At 43.3% G+C, this 17,172-nt stretch overlaps 1 protein-coding gene across 1 annotated transcript in view; it reads right to left on the reverse strand.

Annotated features, from left to right (window-relative positions):
• Window positions 1-2,202: 2,202 nt before the first annotated feature.
• doc2g (double C2-like domains, gamma) overlaps window positions 2,203-17,172 on the reverse strand; it is a 38,083-nt gene continuing 23,113 nt past the window's right edge. Inside the window, exons 7-10 of the mRNA XM_076295994.1 lie at window positions 15,157-15,281; window positions 7,306-7,387; window positions 6,777-6,873; window positions 2,203-2,333 (exon numbers count right to left, since the gene is read on the reverse strand). Coding sequence (XP_076152109.1) covers window positions 2,203-2,333; window positions 6,777-6,873; window positions 7,306-7,387; window positions 15,157-15,281 — 435 coding nt within the window. The remainder of the gene's footprint in view (window positions 2,334-6,776; window positions 6,874-7,305; window positions 7,388-15,156; window positions 15,282-17,172) is intronic.

The following is a 17,172-nucleotide window of genomic DNA, read 5'->3' on the forward strand; positions in this document are numbered from 1 at the left end:
TATAAATAGGATTTCAAAAAGACATGCAACATGTTCAATCACAGCAGCCTGTATGGTCATTACATCAGCTGTACCAAGGTGAGTCTCTGTGTGTTTAAGTGCATAGAGACGGAGATAGATCCAGCTCTTCCATTAAGTAACATTACACACACACACACGCACACACACACACACACACACACACACACACACACACACACACACACACACACTCTTAATTGGTGAGCACAGAGACAGCTCATCCTACAGTGTCTCCCTCTCCTTGAGACCTATATGACCATTTTCTGTAGCCCAAAGCAAAACCAACATAGATTAGTACAAATGACTCCATAGGAGAGTTGCATCGATGCTGAATGTAAGCGGAGATGGACTCATGGGTAGCAGGGTTGGTGGCTGAGGACACCAGTGTCCTTTGTGGCTTTGTGACCTTGCTCCCCAAGATTGCCTTTGTCCACATCAGGAAATGCATAGAGTGTGTATGGTGAAGTCTGAATCTACCACCTGTACTGACGGTAGACTTCTTTGTTTCTGTGCCGACACCCCAGCATATTCCAGAGAGATAAGAGTCCACAGGTTGACCACTTGAGATGCAAGCTTGTCCACTCACACTAAGCCCTGCCCGAACTTACTGTTACCAGCTGGTAGATGCACTTACCGGTACATTTACAGTGGCACATACATTTACTTGTTTAGCAGACACACAAGCACATGGTTACACATACACACACATTCACACGCACAGACACAAAAACACACATTTACACATACACACACATTCACACGCACAGACACTAAAACCCCTGTGCACAATACAATCTCAGTCACAACAGAGAGCATCACATAGTGTGCCTACTCTGAAACACACAAAGCGATGTGAAAGAGAATCGGACACACAAATACAAACTCGCACACACACATGCACTCTCTCTCTCTCTCTCTCTCTCTCTCTCTCTCTCTCTCTCTCTTGCACACACACACAGTAATTGCTAGGCTGGTCGGTATTGTTTGTCAGTGAGTAATATCAGAGATTGTCCGTGGAGCCCCCCAGTGATCCCCGGGGTGGGCGGGGTTATCTGGAGGAGAGTAATCCTCTTTGATCTGAGCATAAATAAAATGGGGCCAACCCTGAGGAACCATCCATACACAACAATGGGGGGAAATGGAGAAAGAGGATTTCTGCAGTCTGGCCTCACAAATCTGGCGTCCTCTTATTGTCAGGTTTGCTGGGCAGCAATCTCTGCCAAACAGACAGCCTGATGGATGTCCCAAGCAGTCTGACCAAGGCTGCATATTTTCTCTCTCTCTCTCTCTCTGACTTCCTTTTTCCCCCCATTTCTCCCCAGCCCTCTCTCTGTCTGTCTATCTTCCTGTTTCCCAGAAAGGTACCTAATTCATGCGTTCATTTCATATTGATTCATTCCATTTCAACTGGAGAAGGCCGTTTGTGCTTTGGTCCCACTTTGCACTTTGCTACAGGGATTCTGAATAGAAACACACACACACATACACACTAGCACACACAGACACACACACACACACAAACCCAATCACACACACACACACACACACACAGAGAGAGACAGATTAGACATAGTACAAACAGGTACACAGATGAACATGGTCCAAAGGAGAGACGTTGTGCTTTTGTTTGACGCCACCAACACGGCACCCACAACTGTAGTGAAACAAGTATTACCACTGAGCCACCAGGACATAGTGTTAGTAGGGTGGTAATAACACAGTAGGTACTGTGTAATAGTCTTTTACACATCACACTGAACAGATCAAAGAGGCCGAGTCACAAGACAGAGTACAGTCCCACATAGAAATGTAAAAAAGACAACAACCAGAAAAGCTAGAAGGAAAGAAAGCAATGGTAGTAAAACGAGTGTGGGAGAACTGTGCCAACACTTTGGACGAGTCAGACAACTTCTCTTCACGTAATATCACAGTAACGCTGTGCTCTCTTTCAATCTGCTCTTTTTCTGTTTACTGAGACAGTTTTAGAATTTTGCTTATAATTATTTGGTTAATAAAACATTATTATCAGTGTCATTATTATCAGTTATTGCATATAAATATTATTACTCCATTACCTCATTATTATTTTTACTTTACAATGCACTTAAAAACTGTGTGTGTGTGTGTGTGTGTGTGTGTGTGTGTGTGTGTGTGTGTGTGTGTGTGTGTGTGTGTGTGTGGTTAATCACTACTAGGAGCCCCTTGTTGTGTAAGTGCATGCCAGTACTCCACTTTCTTCCCTCCAAATTTCAGACACTCAAACCAGTGTTTCAGCTTCTCCCCTTTGGCATTGATGCCCAGCTCCACACCACCTGACACAAAGAGAGAGGGAGAGAGAGAGAGAGAGAGAGAGAGAGAGAGAGAGAGGAGCATAAGTGAGTGCCACTGGAATTAAAGAGGGTGTGCTGTACTGACAACCTCCGGGATTACTATTCAAAAAATAAAGTGGGGAAAATAAGAGAGGAAGGCATGAGGAAGAGTGAGACAGAGAGACGGAGAAAAGAGGGGATCCCCAGGAGAAGGACATGGAGTGAGCAGATTATGAGGAGGACGAGAGAGAGAGAGAGAGAGAGAGGAAGAGCTTTAAGGGAGCTGGAGCAGGAAGTCCAAATGACGTTGAGAGAGAGATATATACAGAGGGAGTTTGAGTGCTAATTCCAAAGATTGAATTAAAGAAAAGGAAGTCGAGATGGAGAGAGAGGACCCTTACTGAAGCTAATTACCATCTGTTGGCTCAGTGACTGTGCATTTAAAGTTATGCACCAGCAATCCAAATTCACGCAACTTGCACTCCCTTCCACAGACACACACACACACACACACACACACACATACGCGTATGCACGCACGCACGTACGCACGCACACACATGCACGCACACACACACAAAAAAAGTCGATTTTCTGTCTGCCCGATCCAACGTAGGGAATCAACGCCTGGTTGAACCAGGTGTGCAGGTTGGGGTGTTTATGCAGGCCCCTCACGTACCTTTCCCGTCTCCTTCCCACCCACACACATCTCCACACATACACATAGGTAGACAAACACACACACACACACACACACACACACACGCAATCAATATGGAAGGCCCAAAGACCCCGGGGGCGTTCATGATAAATGAGTAACACGTGTGACGCCTGCAACACAAGAGGTGAGGTAATGGAGAGAGAGAGAGAGAGAGAGAGAGAGAGAGAGAGAGAGAAGGAGCAGATGGTGAAAAGATGAGTGCAGAGGCGACAGAGGAGGAGAGAGGAGGTAAAATTGAGGACAGAAATGAAGGGAGACTGAGAGATAGACAGAGTCTGGGACAGAGGAAAATAAAAAAGAGGAATAGAATTGACTATTGAAAGAAGACAACAGAAAAAAAGAAAAGGAAAAGACCAGGAGAAGAATAAAAGAACGAGAGATTCAGAAACATGAGTGATAGAGACAGAGTTGATACGAGAGAACAAAAGTTGGACACTACACAACTACTACAGTATCTGTAGTATGTATTTGTCAAACGCAGTTCATGTCTAATAGCTCCAATCAGCACTCTGACACTTGTCTCATCTCTTCCTCAATACCTCATCATAATCCTCCAATCTCATCCTATCACTTTACTCGCCGTTTATCTTTCTCCATCTCTCTCTCTCCCTCTCTCTGTCTATCTTTCTCCATCTCTCTCTCCATCTCTCTCTCTCCCTCTCTCTGTCTATCTTTCTCCATCTCTCTCTTTCTCCATATCTCTCTCTCCATCTCTCTCTCTCCCTCTCTCTGTCCCTCATTCCTCTTAAATCAAATTGATTGGGTGGCAGCCTGACACATAATGCTTTGGCAACAGCAACACCAGCCATTCATCTAAATGAGCCATAAACAAGCACTTCATATCTGTCTCTCTGAGAGGAATGGGTAGAGGGCTGTGTTATCAATTTAGACTTAACACCAAGTCTCTGCTCTCTCTTCCGGTCCATCTCTCTCTCTTTCTTTCCCTCCCTAATTCATTCTCTGTTTCACTCATTCTCTCTTTTTTTCTTCTATTCTTTCTCTTCTGTTAATCTCTGTGAGCTCTGAAAGTTTGCTTGATTTGTTTGTCTAATTCTTTATCTCTTTGTTTTCATGGGTTGTGGGTCTGGACATAAATCAACTGAAGGGGCTTACGCAATGCTTGGCATGAGGTAGGCATGAAAGTGAATTGATGGTTATGTTTGCTCAAGGGCGTATGTGTTTACATTTTTGTTATGGGTATGGTTTACTGGTGTGTGTGTGTGTGTGTGTGTGTGTGTGTGTGTGTGTGTGTTTGTGTGTTTGTGTGTAACATAGGATCAAGCAACTTGGAAACATGGGCAGTGGTGGAGGAGCTTCTCTACACTGAATTAGTGTACAGTTGTAGATGTTGTGTAGATGTTATGTTTAAGTGCAAATGTTTTGCATGTATACACATAACATTGATGCTGTGTGTGTGTGTGTGTGTGTGTGTGTGTGTGTGTGTGTGTGTGTGTGTATACTGTAGGATCAAGCAACATGGGCAGTGGTGGGGGGAGCTTCCCTTCAGGGAACAGCTTTCATATCAAAGTGTTTCACAACTGCTTGCGGCTTACGGACTAGGAACCACACACATACAACCACACACACACACACACACACACACACACACACACACACACACACACACACACACACACACACACACACACACACACATACACACACACACACACACACACACACACACAAACACACACACACACACACAAACATTCTCTCGATGCAGTTGTGTCACTGAGTATTATAGCTGTCAGAAGGTTTGAAAGCAATTGCAGATAGTTCATGTCAATTCCAAAACCACCCTTCTAAGCAAAACATATTTATCTTTTCTGTTTTTTCTCTCTTTCCCTCTCTCCCCTTTCTTCTCCAAATCCATTCCTCATCCTCTCCTTCATTCCTCCTCCCTGTGCCGCGTCCTCCCATCGCCTCAGTTTACCTTCCTATAATCCTCACCCATCTGCCACGCAGTGCAAACCAACCTCTCTTTATTTATAACGTATACCAACCCCTCCTCACAAATACATAGGCACACACACACACACACACACACACACTAAAAACAAAAAAAATGTATCTCACACACAAAAACCCACCACATCTTATCACCATATGATGATCCATTTATCTCTCTTCCTATGCCTAAAGGTTTACATTGTCAATAACTAGTTTAATGCCAGTTAAAACCCATTAAAGGAATTATCCGGAGTAAAATGCACTTCAGATCAATTTACGGATGATTGGGAGTACATACGTTGAGTTGACACCCAAATCATGTCATTCGGATGTTTTTTGAGAAAGTTCGATGTTACCGTTTTTAGTCAAAGCTCGTTAACCTGGACGTGACGCAGGCATTTCATTTCGCCGCTACAAAACGCTATTTTTATACCTCTTCTACAGTTCCAAACAACATTACACTTACGTGGTAGTGAGTAGAGGGTCCCTAAAGCCAAACCGAAGTATCCCGAGGTCTTTATGTGGTCGGATAGAGAGTCCAGAATGAATTTCATCAAGCCAGTACCTTTCCGGAAATGTTGCCATCTTTGAGTGTGGGGTAACACGCTCTGGAAATGCACAATTTCGTCGCCGTTTTTTTTTTTTTTTTTTTTTTAACATAGTCCAGTATTTCTTTCGAAATTGAAATGAAGTTGTATGGACTGGACTATGTTTTAAAAAAAAAAAAAAAAAACGGCAACGAAATTGTGAATTTCCAGAGCATGTTACTCCACACTCATACGGACTTTCCCCTGAAGATGGCAGCAAAGATGCCAACATTTCCGGAAAGGTACTGGCTTGATGAAATTCATTCTGAACTCTCTATCCGACCACATAAAGACCTCGGGATACTTCGGTTTGGCTTTAGGGACCCTCTACTCACTACCTCGTAAGTGTAATGTTGTTTGGAACTGTAGAAGAGGTATAAAAATAGCGTTTTGTAGCGGCGAAATGCCCGCGTCAGGTCCAGGCTAACGAGCTTTGACTAAAAACGGTAACATCGAACTTTCTCAAAACACATCCGAATGACATGATTTGGGTGTCAACTCAACGTATGTACTCCCAATCATCCGTAAATTGATCTAAAGTGCATTTTACTCCGGATAATTCCTTTAATACAACTAAAGGGATTTTGAGAATAAATGTGCCTATCGCAAATCATTGTATGCCTAACCAAGCTTATTGACAATGTTGTTAGAGTTAGTATGACTGCAAGAGGCACATACAATGTAAAGGACACATTGGGATTTGTGTTACTTTGTAAAGGTGCACAAACAAAGCACTGGCTGCCAATGAGCCCCATGTTCAATACGGCCACTTCTTCCCACTGTTCCTTCAGCTCCATGTTTATCATCAATGGCTTTGCTTAAAGAGAGCTATCTTCATCACAGGGTCAAGGTTAGCAGTCCACTCTATCTCAATAGTATGAGTGATTCTGTACTTGATGGCTGTCGTAAATAATTTAGTATTGAAGAACAGTACAATCACTGATTGCTTATCTGACAAAAAGCAGATTTAATACAGCTTAGTTTATCCTTAAGGCAGTGCAAAGCTGATATCCATTACAGACAACTTGGCCGCAATATAAACTGCCATTTTGGAATGAAAACATCACTGTACTTGTTTGCACTGACAGGATACTGTAAGTAAATTACTACAGGACTTGGTTTTGGGGGACATGCATTGTTCATTATGAAATTATTACTTGATATTTTTAAAGACACACACTTTACCTATGAAGTCATTGCTCATTCCAAGGTCATAGTCCCATACAGAGATCTCCAGGGTCTTCTTTGCTAGTTGGTCTTTGGGGACCTCATAGAAAAACTCCTAGGAGAGCAGAGAATAGCATGATGTTACAGAGACACTGTCAAAGACACATTGTTTGCTCAGAGACGTTTTCAGACCCGCAAAGCGTTCCTGATTAGTTTAGCCATGCATGCTCTTCTGAATTGCTAAGCTTGTTCTATAAATCAGCATTTTTGTGTGTGTGCTATTTTCTGATAAATTTAATCAAACATTGGAACCACAAAAACTTGTAGCTGAGAACAGATTGATCTATTCAGACTTTCAGACTTTGAGTCTGAATTAATGAAAGCTTTGTTATTGTTATTTCTGTTATTATTACAAATCCTTTGTGCTTTTCAAGTCACAAAGGTAGACTGTGGTGGGACACTTACTGTATCTATTGCATTGTACTATTTATTCTGTGTGTCTGAAGTGTTGGGTAGAAAATGACAGTGGAGGTGGAAAATGACTGACCTCATTAAACTCTGGGTTGAGAGTTTTCTTCTTCACTGTAGTTTTGTACTTGGACTTCTTACCCATGTCAGGCTGTAAAACGCTGTGTAAGAAAGAAAAGGGTGAAAAAGGAAATCGTCCAAATCCACGGACACCGCCATGCCTGCTCAGACATTTCCCTTGCCAAGGGGAGCAGGACTTCACATTGCCTTCGGAACATCAAAGGAAATGATCAGCGAGTTTTGTCTTCTGACATTAAAACACCAGCAGAACAAGGGAGCAGACAGAACAAAGACAGAGTGTCAGACGGAACACTCACGCAAATTCTAAAGAGGGAAAAGAACTCAAGGACGAACAAGAGAAGACAGCCTCGTTACAAACTTATTTCCTTCAGAAGTCAGAAAAGGGTGAGAAAGAGATGATAATCAGGAGAGAGAGAGGGAGAGAGAGATGAGAATGGGAAGTGTGTGACCTAAAGCAATGCAGATAGAGACACACAGACACACAGAAGGAGACCCCAGTGGGCTATGGACCTTTTCTCGTTGAGTTTCATTTAGAAAATGAGAACATTGGATGACATTTTACAACACTATTCCTCACACACACAGAAAAAGAGAGAGAGAGAGAGAGATAGAGGAATGCAAGATTAAGTTGCAGGGTGAGGAAAAGGATAAACATGAGAGAGATAGAATTAAGAGAACTAGATGTACCGCAGAGCGGTACAAAATATGACCGCCGCCCAGTCCAGCACATTTTTTCCACAAAAAGAAATCACGCTGAAAGGCCTATATGATTCTAACTGTCTCACTAAATTGCATTATCCACACTCAATTCTCACTGGTATCTGCTAGACAACAAGTACCAAAACATGATTAGTTCATAGATTTCACATGTAAAATTCATTTTATACAACCCCACCTCCATCTTGCCTGTTCATAATTCTGAGAAATTCTTGATTGTTTGTGTTATGTTTATGTTATGTGTGTGGGTGTGTGTGTGTGTGAGTGTGTGTGTGTGTGTGTGTGTGTGTGTGTGTGTGTGCGTGCTTGTGTGTGTGCCTGCGTATGTGTCTGTGCATGCAAGCGTACATATGTCTACTGTGTGAGTATGTGTCATACGTATGATTACTGTGAATGTATGTGTGTGTGTGTATCTGTTTGTGCACATGTGTGCACATGAAATGGGTTAACATGACCCCTGGAGGCAAACATACGGAAAAAATGGTCATCCTAGGCCCTACAGTTCTCAAGATATTCACAGAGAACTGTGTCTGCCCTACCCTCCTTTCGGGGGGTCCAGTCCAGCGGGGGGGCTACAGATCAAAACGAAAAATGACGGCTCCATGCTATCCATGTGGGGGTACATGCCCACCAAGTTTTGTGTACCCCAGTCTTTCAGTGTCCCGGGAATCCTTGTTGGTGTACGTCACTAAATGTACACATAAATTATTTTATTGTAAGGCCCCCCATGAACAAAAGTACACAAAATTTGGCATGCATTCGGAGGGTGTCATAATGATCCTACACTTTTAATTTCGTGCAGTTTTGAGATATTGTGATGAAAACACCTAATTTTTTGCTTTTTAATTTTTAACTAGGTGGCGCTATACATGAAATAAGTGGTAATGGGATGGGTTGACATGCCCCCTTAAGACCAACATACAAAAAAAGGTGGACCTCCTAGGCCCTACGGTTCTCGAGATATTCACAGAAAACTGTCTCCGGCCACCTACAGGCCAGTTGGTGTATAGTAACATAAATTAATTTATTGTGTGGCCCCCCATGAACGGAATTCCACAAAACTTGGCGTGCATACAGAGGGTGTCATAATGATCCTACACTTCCAATTTCGTGCAGTTTTGACTATGTTAGGTCACAGATACCTTCAATTACAACACCTCATTTTTACTTTTTTGTGTTTAACTAGGTGGCGCTATACATGAAATGAGTGGTTATGGAATGGGTTCACATGGCCCCTTGAGATCAACATACAAAAAAAAAATGGTCCTCCTAAACCCTACGGTTTTCGAGATATTCACAGAAAACTGTGTCTTCCCTACTCTCCTTTCGGGGGTCCAGTCCAGCGGGGGGGCTTCAGATCAAAACGAAAAACGATGGTTCCATGCTATCCATGTGGGGTTACATGCCCACCAAGTTTCGTGTACCCCGGTCTTTCAGTGTCCCGGGAATCATTGACGGAAATTTGGGCATGCGAAAAAGAAAAAAAAAAAATCTGACTAAACCTATATGACCGCCGCTTCGCTGCGCGGCGGTCATAATAAGTGTGTGTGTGTGAGAGAGAGAGAGAGAGAGCAGAGGGTGAGAGATAGAAGAGAGTGAGGGAGAGCAGAGAGACTTCATGAGCTCTTCTGTGTGCATAACTGGAGAACTGGCAGCAGGAAATGTCAAAGAGGAAAGAGCGAACTGAAACTGAGTAAAATCCCGCAGGTGGGCGGAGGGAGAGAAAGCGATAGAATGAGAGCAAATAGAGATTTCATGAAAAGCAGGGCATATTTGGTGAACGGGTACAACAGGATGAAAGAAAGCAAAAGCGAGTGGAAGAGGGAAAGAGAGAAAATTGGGCTATGAGTGCTCGCGTCTGGCAGGCCTGTGTTGCTTACTCAGCATGCTGTCATCGCATTTTCACTTGTACCACTCCACACTTTCAACCCTCTCTCTTCATCTCTCTCACTCACATTCTCTTTCTCCCGACTGTCACGCTGTCACGCTTTTCTTGCGCTAGCGCCGAGTGCTAATAGCCTGGTGATATTTCAGTCTGTTTGATGGCAGGTTATAATGGCTTGATATTTCACGACTTCAAAAACAAATGCGTCACCTGGCTGGGTGAGCGGCACTGGCAATTTGCATTGTGATTAAGTACTGTTAAATAGGCCGACCAGGGGTGATGGGCAGCTGGCTCTGAGCAACAGCACGAGGAGGACCAACAGCACCCAGGAGAACCAACAGCGCACAGGAGAACCAACAGCGCACAGGAGAACCAACAGCACCAGGAGGACCAACAGCACCCTGGAGAACCAACAGCGCACATGAGAACCAACAGCACCAGGAGGACCAACAGCACTAGGAGGACCAACAGCGCACAGGAGAACCAACAGCGCACATGAGAACCAACAGCACCAGGAGGACCAACAGCACTAGGAGGACCAACAGCGCACAGGAGAACCAACAGCACTAGGAGGACCAACAGCACCAGGAGGACCAACAACACCCAGGAGGACCAACAGCACCCAGGACCGTGAGCACCCCATTATGTTCCAAATTAATTGTTGCATTATGTAGGTTTCATTTGTAATTACTTAATAAATGAATATATCAACACAATTCTGATTAGTTAAAAACCACATAATTTTCAGTGTCCCGCCGGCGGGACGGTTACCACCTCCCCCCAACATTCTAAATCAACTGACTCTTGGGAATCCAAAAATGACAACTTTTTTCATGTACAATCTGTATAGTGCTTTACATTCTCAGATTAATCTTATTATGTCTCAATTAAATTTGATCCAAAATGCCCCCCCCCCTCCGCTTTTGGTGCTACCCTGACTTCTGGCTGCAGTGTAGCTGCAGCACAATAAGTAGATGCAACATATTGGGTACTGAAATATTCACAAGAATCCATAGAAATTGAATCTTCATGTTGTGTTATCCAATATCAGTTGTACAGATGTATAGTCTATCTTATACACACTCATTGAACCAACAAAGTAAATGCAAAAATAGAGACTTTTTTGTAATTATTCCATATTTTGTGTAGTCAGTCTATATCAGAACACCTGACATACAATCTAAATAGTTCACAAGAAACCTCAAAGTGTTACCTTTCATTTGAGACCAGGATTATGCTTCTACACAAAGGGGTTCATGTGCAGTAAGCATTTGATTGTCAGTATACATTTTGGATAACAAAAAGTCCTATGGGGAGTTTCCACAAAACGCATGAGCATACCTTGGCAAATTATAGTCTAAAGCACTCATATTTTGATTCTATATTGATCTACTTTTGCACACAACTTCACAAGACCTGGTGCTAGGGCTCAGTTGTGTTTCTAAGTGATATCAAGTGACCTAGAGGGCTGAAATGTGGTCAGTACAGAGATGCTTGTAATCCGGCAGAAAGAAAAAACTATATTCTAGCCTCTGTAACTCTTTGTGAGTACATCACACATTTATTTTGACTGTTTCCTACGAAAACTAGAGGTTCTCAGCTTTCTATAGAGGTCCAACATTTGATGGTAGGCCCCAAAAGAGGTGGGAACAATGCCCTTGTAAATAGGCACAGTGCAATTTCAGGCAAAAACTTGAAATTTGTTTTGAGATTTAAATTAAAGCCCATTTTTACCAGACATTTATTCATTCGGTAGGTACTAATGTACATCTAAGGTAGGTACTGTACTAGTTTCAGTCCCATAGGAGTTCTCGAAAATCATCTTTATGGGACTGTTCCAGTAATGGAAACTCGTGCAAATGGTCGAGGACCCAGTAAATCTACCCCCGAGTTCCTCTAATGGAAACCCAAGTATGTTTTAAGAGTTGAGAGCTAGGGAGTCTGATTTATAATGTGAGTCGTAATGCGAGTCAGGATCCTGAGCGGTGCTGTAAGACTTAAGATGCAGAGGTGATTAAGTTGTGATTAAGTGATTGTGTTCCTAAACGGTGATGATTAAAGATTAGTTTTGGGCTTTGTAGTTTTGAAGTTATAAGATTAAAGTGTACATGCGTTCTGCATTGAAGTAGCAAGCAAACTAGCAAGTATCCTTCCAAAGTTTGTCCTGAGGTTTTTAAAAGATAAACTTCAAAGATTGTGAACTTTTACTTCAAGTCCATACTTTGTGTTTAAATGTTTAAATGTTAGTTTTAATGTTGAGTGAGCTGGTGCCCTCCCTCATAGGTCTGACCTCTCGGGGCTGAGGGAGGATGGCAGGCCCTGACCAGTGAGGGCGGAAGAGAGCCTGACCTCTTGACTCCTCGGCCTTCATTACTGAATCATCCACACTCTCAGGGGCGGACGGTGGGCTGTTGCCTTTGCATCACTCAGTCTGAGCTCCCCCCTCACGCTCACAGCTCAGCCTGCAATTACACCAGTGACGACTTCAGTGTGAGTGGGAAGCCTGACCTCTGCACACCACGCTTCTAATCTGACTTGATAGCCCATAGAATGTGTCAACTGTATACATCATTAATAAGACGCTAAAACTGTTTCAGCTGCTCAAACAAAAAGTGATAAGTGCATTTAAATGAATATGTGCAACCAGGCTTTCCACGGTCAAATGCATCAATTCAAGTCCTCCAGCCTCAATAAAGCCATTCCCCTTGTGTTGTGATGTAGGGTAATAATGTGTCTAAAGCATGCAGGATGAGTGCATACTAGTGGCTTGACCTACACGATCTATTCACTGTGTCTGTGTAAATCACTGAGAAGCACAGGTTATCTCACAAACGCATGTGCACACATGGACACATACCCACCAAGCCCGAAATAGGTTAATACACACACAGATACATACACACACCACAGTCACACACACTCACTGGGGTACGATGTTGCTTTATCTCTCCCTGAAACACATACATACACATACACACAGCACACACACACACACACACACACACACACACACACACACAGCACACACACACAAACACGCAAACAGTCTGTACTGTGGTGCTTTAATCCTCTCCCCATGAAGAAGCTGTTTCTGCTAGCAGTGCAACTCCACAGCAGGAGCAGCTGGTCTGTTTTCCTGCTCATACCACCACTCTTTCACCGCCTCCCCCACCATGGGAGCACACCTGAAAGCTAGCACAAGTGCATTCTGGGCCACGGCCATCCTGGAGATGGAGCTCTCAAATGGAGTTGCTCTCCGAAATGAAGAATCTTTTTTTTATTTTTTATTTCCCACTTCACTTCCACAGGGAGTAGAGAGGAAGCAAGTGGAAGAAACATTAGTTCCACAAGGAGGCAAATTACTGAGGCTAGAGAGCTCCTTAAAAACTTCAAGCGGCTTCAAGGTGAGCAGCCAAATCAATCCAAAACAACTTGCGAGTCACTCTCAGTAGAGGGAGAGGTACACAGCAGCCCATCAGGAGAGGGAGAGGTACACAGCAGCCCATCAGGAGAGGGAGAGGTACACAGCAGCCCATCAGGAGAGGGAGAGGTACACAGCAGCCCATCAGGAGAGGGAGAGGTACACAGCAGCCCATCAGGAGATTTCCTAATCGAGATTCAACAGAGCGGATTGCATGTGTCTTTACACTGTGGAGGTTAAAGGAGGAGGCTTAAACAACAGAAATCACACACACACACGTACACGTGACACGCACCACACATACACACATGCACACGCACACACAGGCAAGCAAACACAAACACAAACACACACGCACACACACATACACACACACACACAACCCCATTTGCAGGCTGTATTAACGTAAATAGCATAGCGGGTGTTAGTGTGGACTAGTGCGGTGTGTGAGTTGACCTGTGAAAGAACAGATACTCAGAAGAAAGCACAGAGCCTTTGTGCGCTCCCCCGTAGCATGTCAAAGCTTACAATCCACAAGAGAAAAGTGTCAGGCTGAGGGAAAGAGCTGCCCCCATCTGCTTTTTACAGATGTAAGGAGACTGGCAAATTGCAGATGACTATCAGTGTGATATATCAATACACTGCCATGGTGAAGGCCTTGGACGAGCAGGAAGCGAATCAATACTCAGCGCGCGCGAAACAACGCAGGGAGGAACTATCTCTGGAGGTTAACGTCGACTTGCTAGCTGATAAGTATAAAAAGAAAAGAATGAACGGATGAAAGGAAAAAAAAGCTAAAAGGAGAGGAAAGATGAAGATGGAATGCAGCCAGATTTCTGTGGGTGACCAACGAGGGGAGGTACGCGGGCTGAAAATGAACTACAACCATGCTGCGATTGTCGTCTTTTTTCCCTTTTATCCTTTTTTTTCGCTCCCCCCTCCTGGAGCTTCAGCTCATTTTTTCCACAGCCTGGTGCGGCCGGTCGTGCTCTATTTCATCGACTCGAGGAGAGCAGAACTGTGCTTGAATTATAAAAACATAACGCAGAGTTACTCATTCTCTTTGTGTTTCACTTTGCGCCCCTCTCACCACTAAAGTGCAATATATTCACCGCATCTCTCTCTCTCTCCCTCTCTCCCTCTCTCTCTCTCTCTCTCTCTCTCTCCCTCTCTCTCTCTCGCTCACTCTCATTATTTCCCTTTATATGATTTCCCTTTTACCTTTTCCCTGCATCTACACTTTATTTTCCATCACATTCTCTTTCTCATTCATTTCTCTAGGACATCATGCATTGGAACTCCTCTGGCCTCTCACTGTGACCAAAGGGCTGGGAAAGGAGGGGGCCTATGGAGATGGAAATGATAGGAGTGTGTTATGAGAGATATCACATAGGGGAGACCGGGGACAGTTGCAATACTTTTTGCATTTGGCTCTGTTACTCAGAGACGGTTTGGATTAGACAAACCAATTTTTTATACAATACACTTACATATGTCTGTTAATAGTCTAAACCATTTAAAGATAATTACAGAATCTACATTTTTCACAATATGCATTTGAATGTAAGGAGTCAGATGTTGCAACTGTCCCCGGTCTCCCCTACATTTGTTTTAATATCAAAGTAAGAGTTCTTAGATTAGCTACTTAGAATCGTCTTAGATTAGCTACTTAAAAGTATTATATTTTCACTTTCTTCTGTTCCGTCTGTTTGTACATTTCAAAATATGCAAATGTTTCCACAGCAAGAGAGCATTTCTTGCCAGTGAGGTTTCTGAATGGATGTGAGCCAAAGAGACAAACAGAGTTGCATGCATTCAAGACTTACATTTTGACGAACGGATCTGAGTAGCCATTGGAGTCCATTGCTGCCAGGTGAGCACAGCGTATGATGCCCACGCAAAGAGTGCTCTTCTCTGCCACATAACACAGTGAGACCAGGATACGACCACGCTGGAGGGAAGAGAGAGAGAGAGAGAAAGAAAGAAAGAAATTAGAGAAATTAGAGAGACTTTGAATTCATGACGTTGAATTTAATGTGGTTATTTTTCACCAAGAAATTCATCAGTCTCATCTGATCACAGATCAGCCGGATGAAATTTAATCATCATGTTTTGTTTTTCTTTGCGAGCTGTACTGTTGACAAAAAATTCCAACATACATTCCCATGTGCATACACCCAGACGTACCCATTCAGATTAATTATACCAATTCATATAGTTGAATAGGTCTGAAACACCCCTTATTCAGCATGGTCTGAATGGCCTTTGATTAGTATGCTGTCCCAGCTATGTTTACTGGAAATGGATCTTTTCAAGTCTGAAGTTTCCAAGTTAGATGATGTCATTTCCATTGACGTGTAAATCACCACTGCACATAAAACAGATACTAATTTGGAAGGATATTACAAGAGGTCCCTAGTTCACATGTTATACTATAGTTTACTGGAGCTTTTAAACTCCATAACTTAAAATCGCATCATACATTTTCTTTGCTGCCTTTCTTGTCAATGTACAGGAAGTGTCACCATCATGCGTCTTTTTGAATGAAAACCACGCACTGAATATGAAAAGTACACCTGTCAAAGCTAACACGGGTTAGAAAATTAACATCACAGCAGTTCACTAATTTTAAATGAGCGGAACAACCTATGCTATCACTTAATTCCTTTGTCATTTTCTGTGAGCATTGAGACAGGCTACAGTGTCATTAGTTCCACAAGGCGGTGGAGGTCATAGACGCCAGAGGGCCGCTTGCTTAAAATGATTCTGTGGCCAGACACCATGAAAATCTAACATATCTTGAGATGTCAGGCTTCTGCCATGTGTGTATGGTTAAGGATTACTGCTGAAAAAAAAAGCTAGAAACCAGCTTATGCTTATGGTTTTAGCTGGTCTTTGCTGGTTTTCTTCCAGCTCTTGCTGGTCTTTGCTGGTGTGGTTGGACCACCAGCTGGATATCTGAGGAAGCTGGTCATGCTGGATTGACCAGCCTGTCGTGTGGGATACAGCTGGTGCAAGATGGTCATGCTGGCTTGACATTGTTGGTGTAAGATGGTCATGCTGGTTTGACCAACATAAGCTGGCACGGCCAGTTAAACCAGCAGTGTAGACCAGCAACACCAGCAAAAATGACCAGCTTGAGGTGGTATGACAAGCAAAACCAGCTGAATTACCCTCATAAGCTGGGAAAACCAGCTGAAGGTATGTTTTCGCAAGAGATTTGCTGGTCTAGCTGGTCAACCATCATAGAGTGGTCAAACAAGCTGGTCAACAATCTGGTCAACCAGCAAACCACCTTTAGCTGGTCAGGCTGTTTTTTTCAGCAGGGTGGTGTTCTGCTGGTATCAGTGTACCCCCCCCCCCCCCCACTCCTACAATGGCTAGTTGATGCGCATACACAGATCTTTCTCTCGTTCAAAGTACCCGTTTCTGTGTATAATAAGAGAGAATAAGAAATACAGTAGAAACAAGAGCAGAGAAAGTGTGTGTGTGTGTGTGTGTGTGTGTGTGTGCATATCTGTGTGTGTGTGTGTGTGTGTGTGCGTATGTGTGTCTGCATGGGCCTTTCTGTATGAGTCACTGAGTACGCACAAATTAGACAAGCAGATCCATAATCTGGACATCTGGCCCAAGTGAAAACGAAGGGTGAAAAATCTCCATACAGAGAGATGGATGGCAGTCTTAACGCAGGATCATCAGTCATTCAGAAAATAGCTCACACATTTTGCGTATAAGCGTAACAACATTAAAATATAATTCATTGGATCCAGAAGTGAAGACATCTGCCTACAGAGAGCTTAATGAACATTCAGAATCAATGTTCTGTAAGCTGAGGTGCTAAA

The sequence above is a fragment of the Alosa pseudoharengus genome, unplaced genomic scaffold, assembly GCF_046254945.1.
Source record: "Alosa pseudoharengus isolate Yale_2024_CS ecotype anadromous, Long Island Sound unplaced genomic scaffold, YU_APseudo_1.1 YU_APseudo_1.1_scf_2, whole genome shotgun sequence".
In the NCBI taxonomy this organism is placed as follows: domain Eukaryota; kingdom Metazoa; phylum Chordata; class Actinopteri; order Clupeiformes; family Clupeidae; genus Alosa; species Alosa pseudoharengus.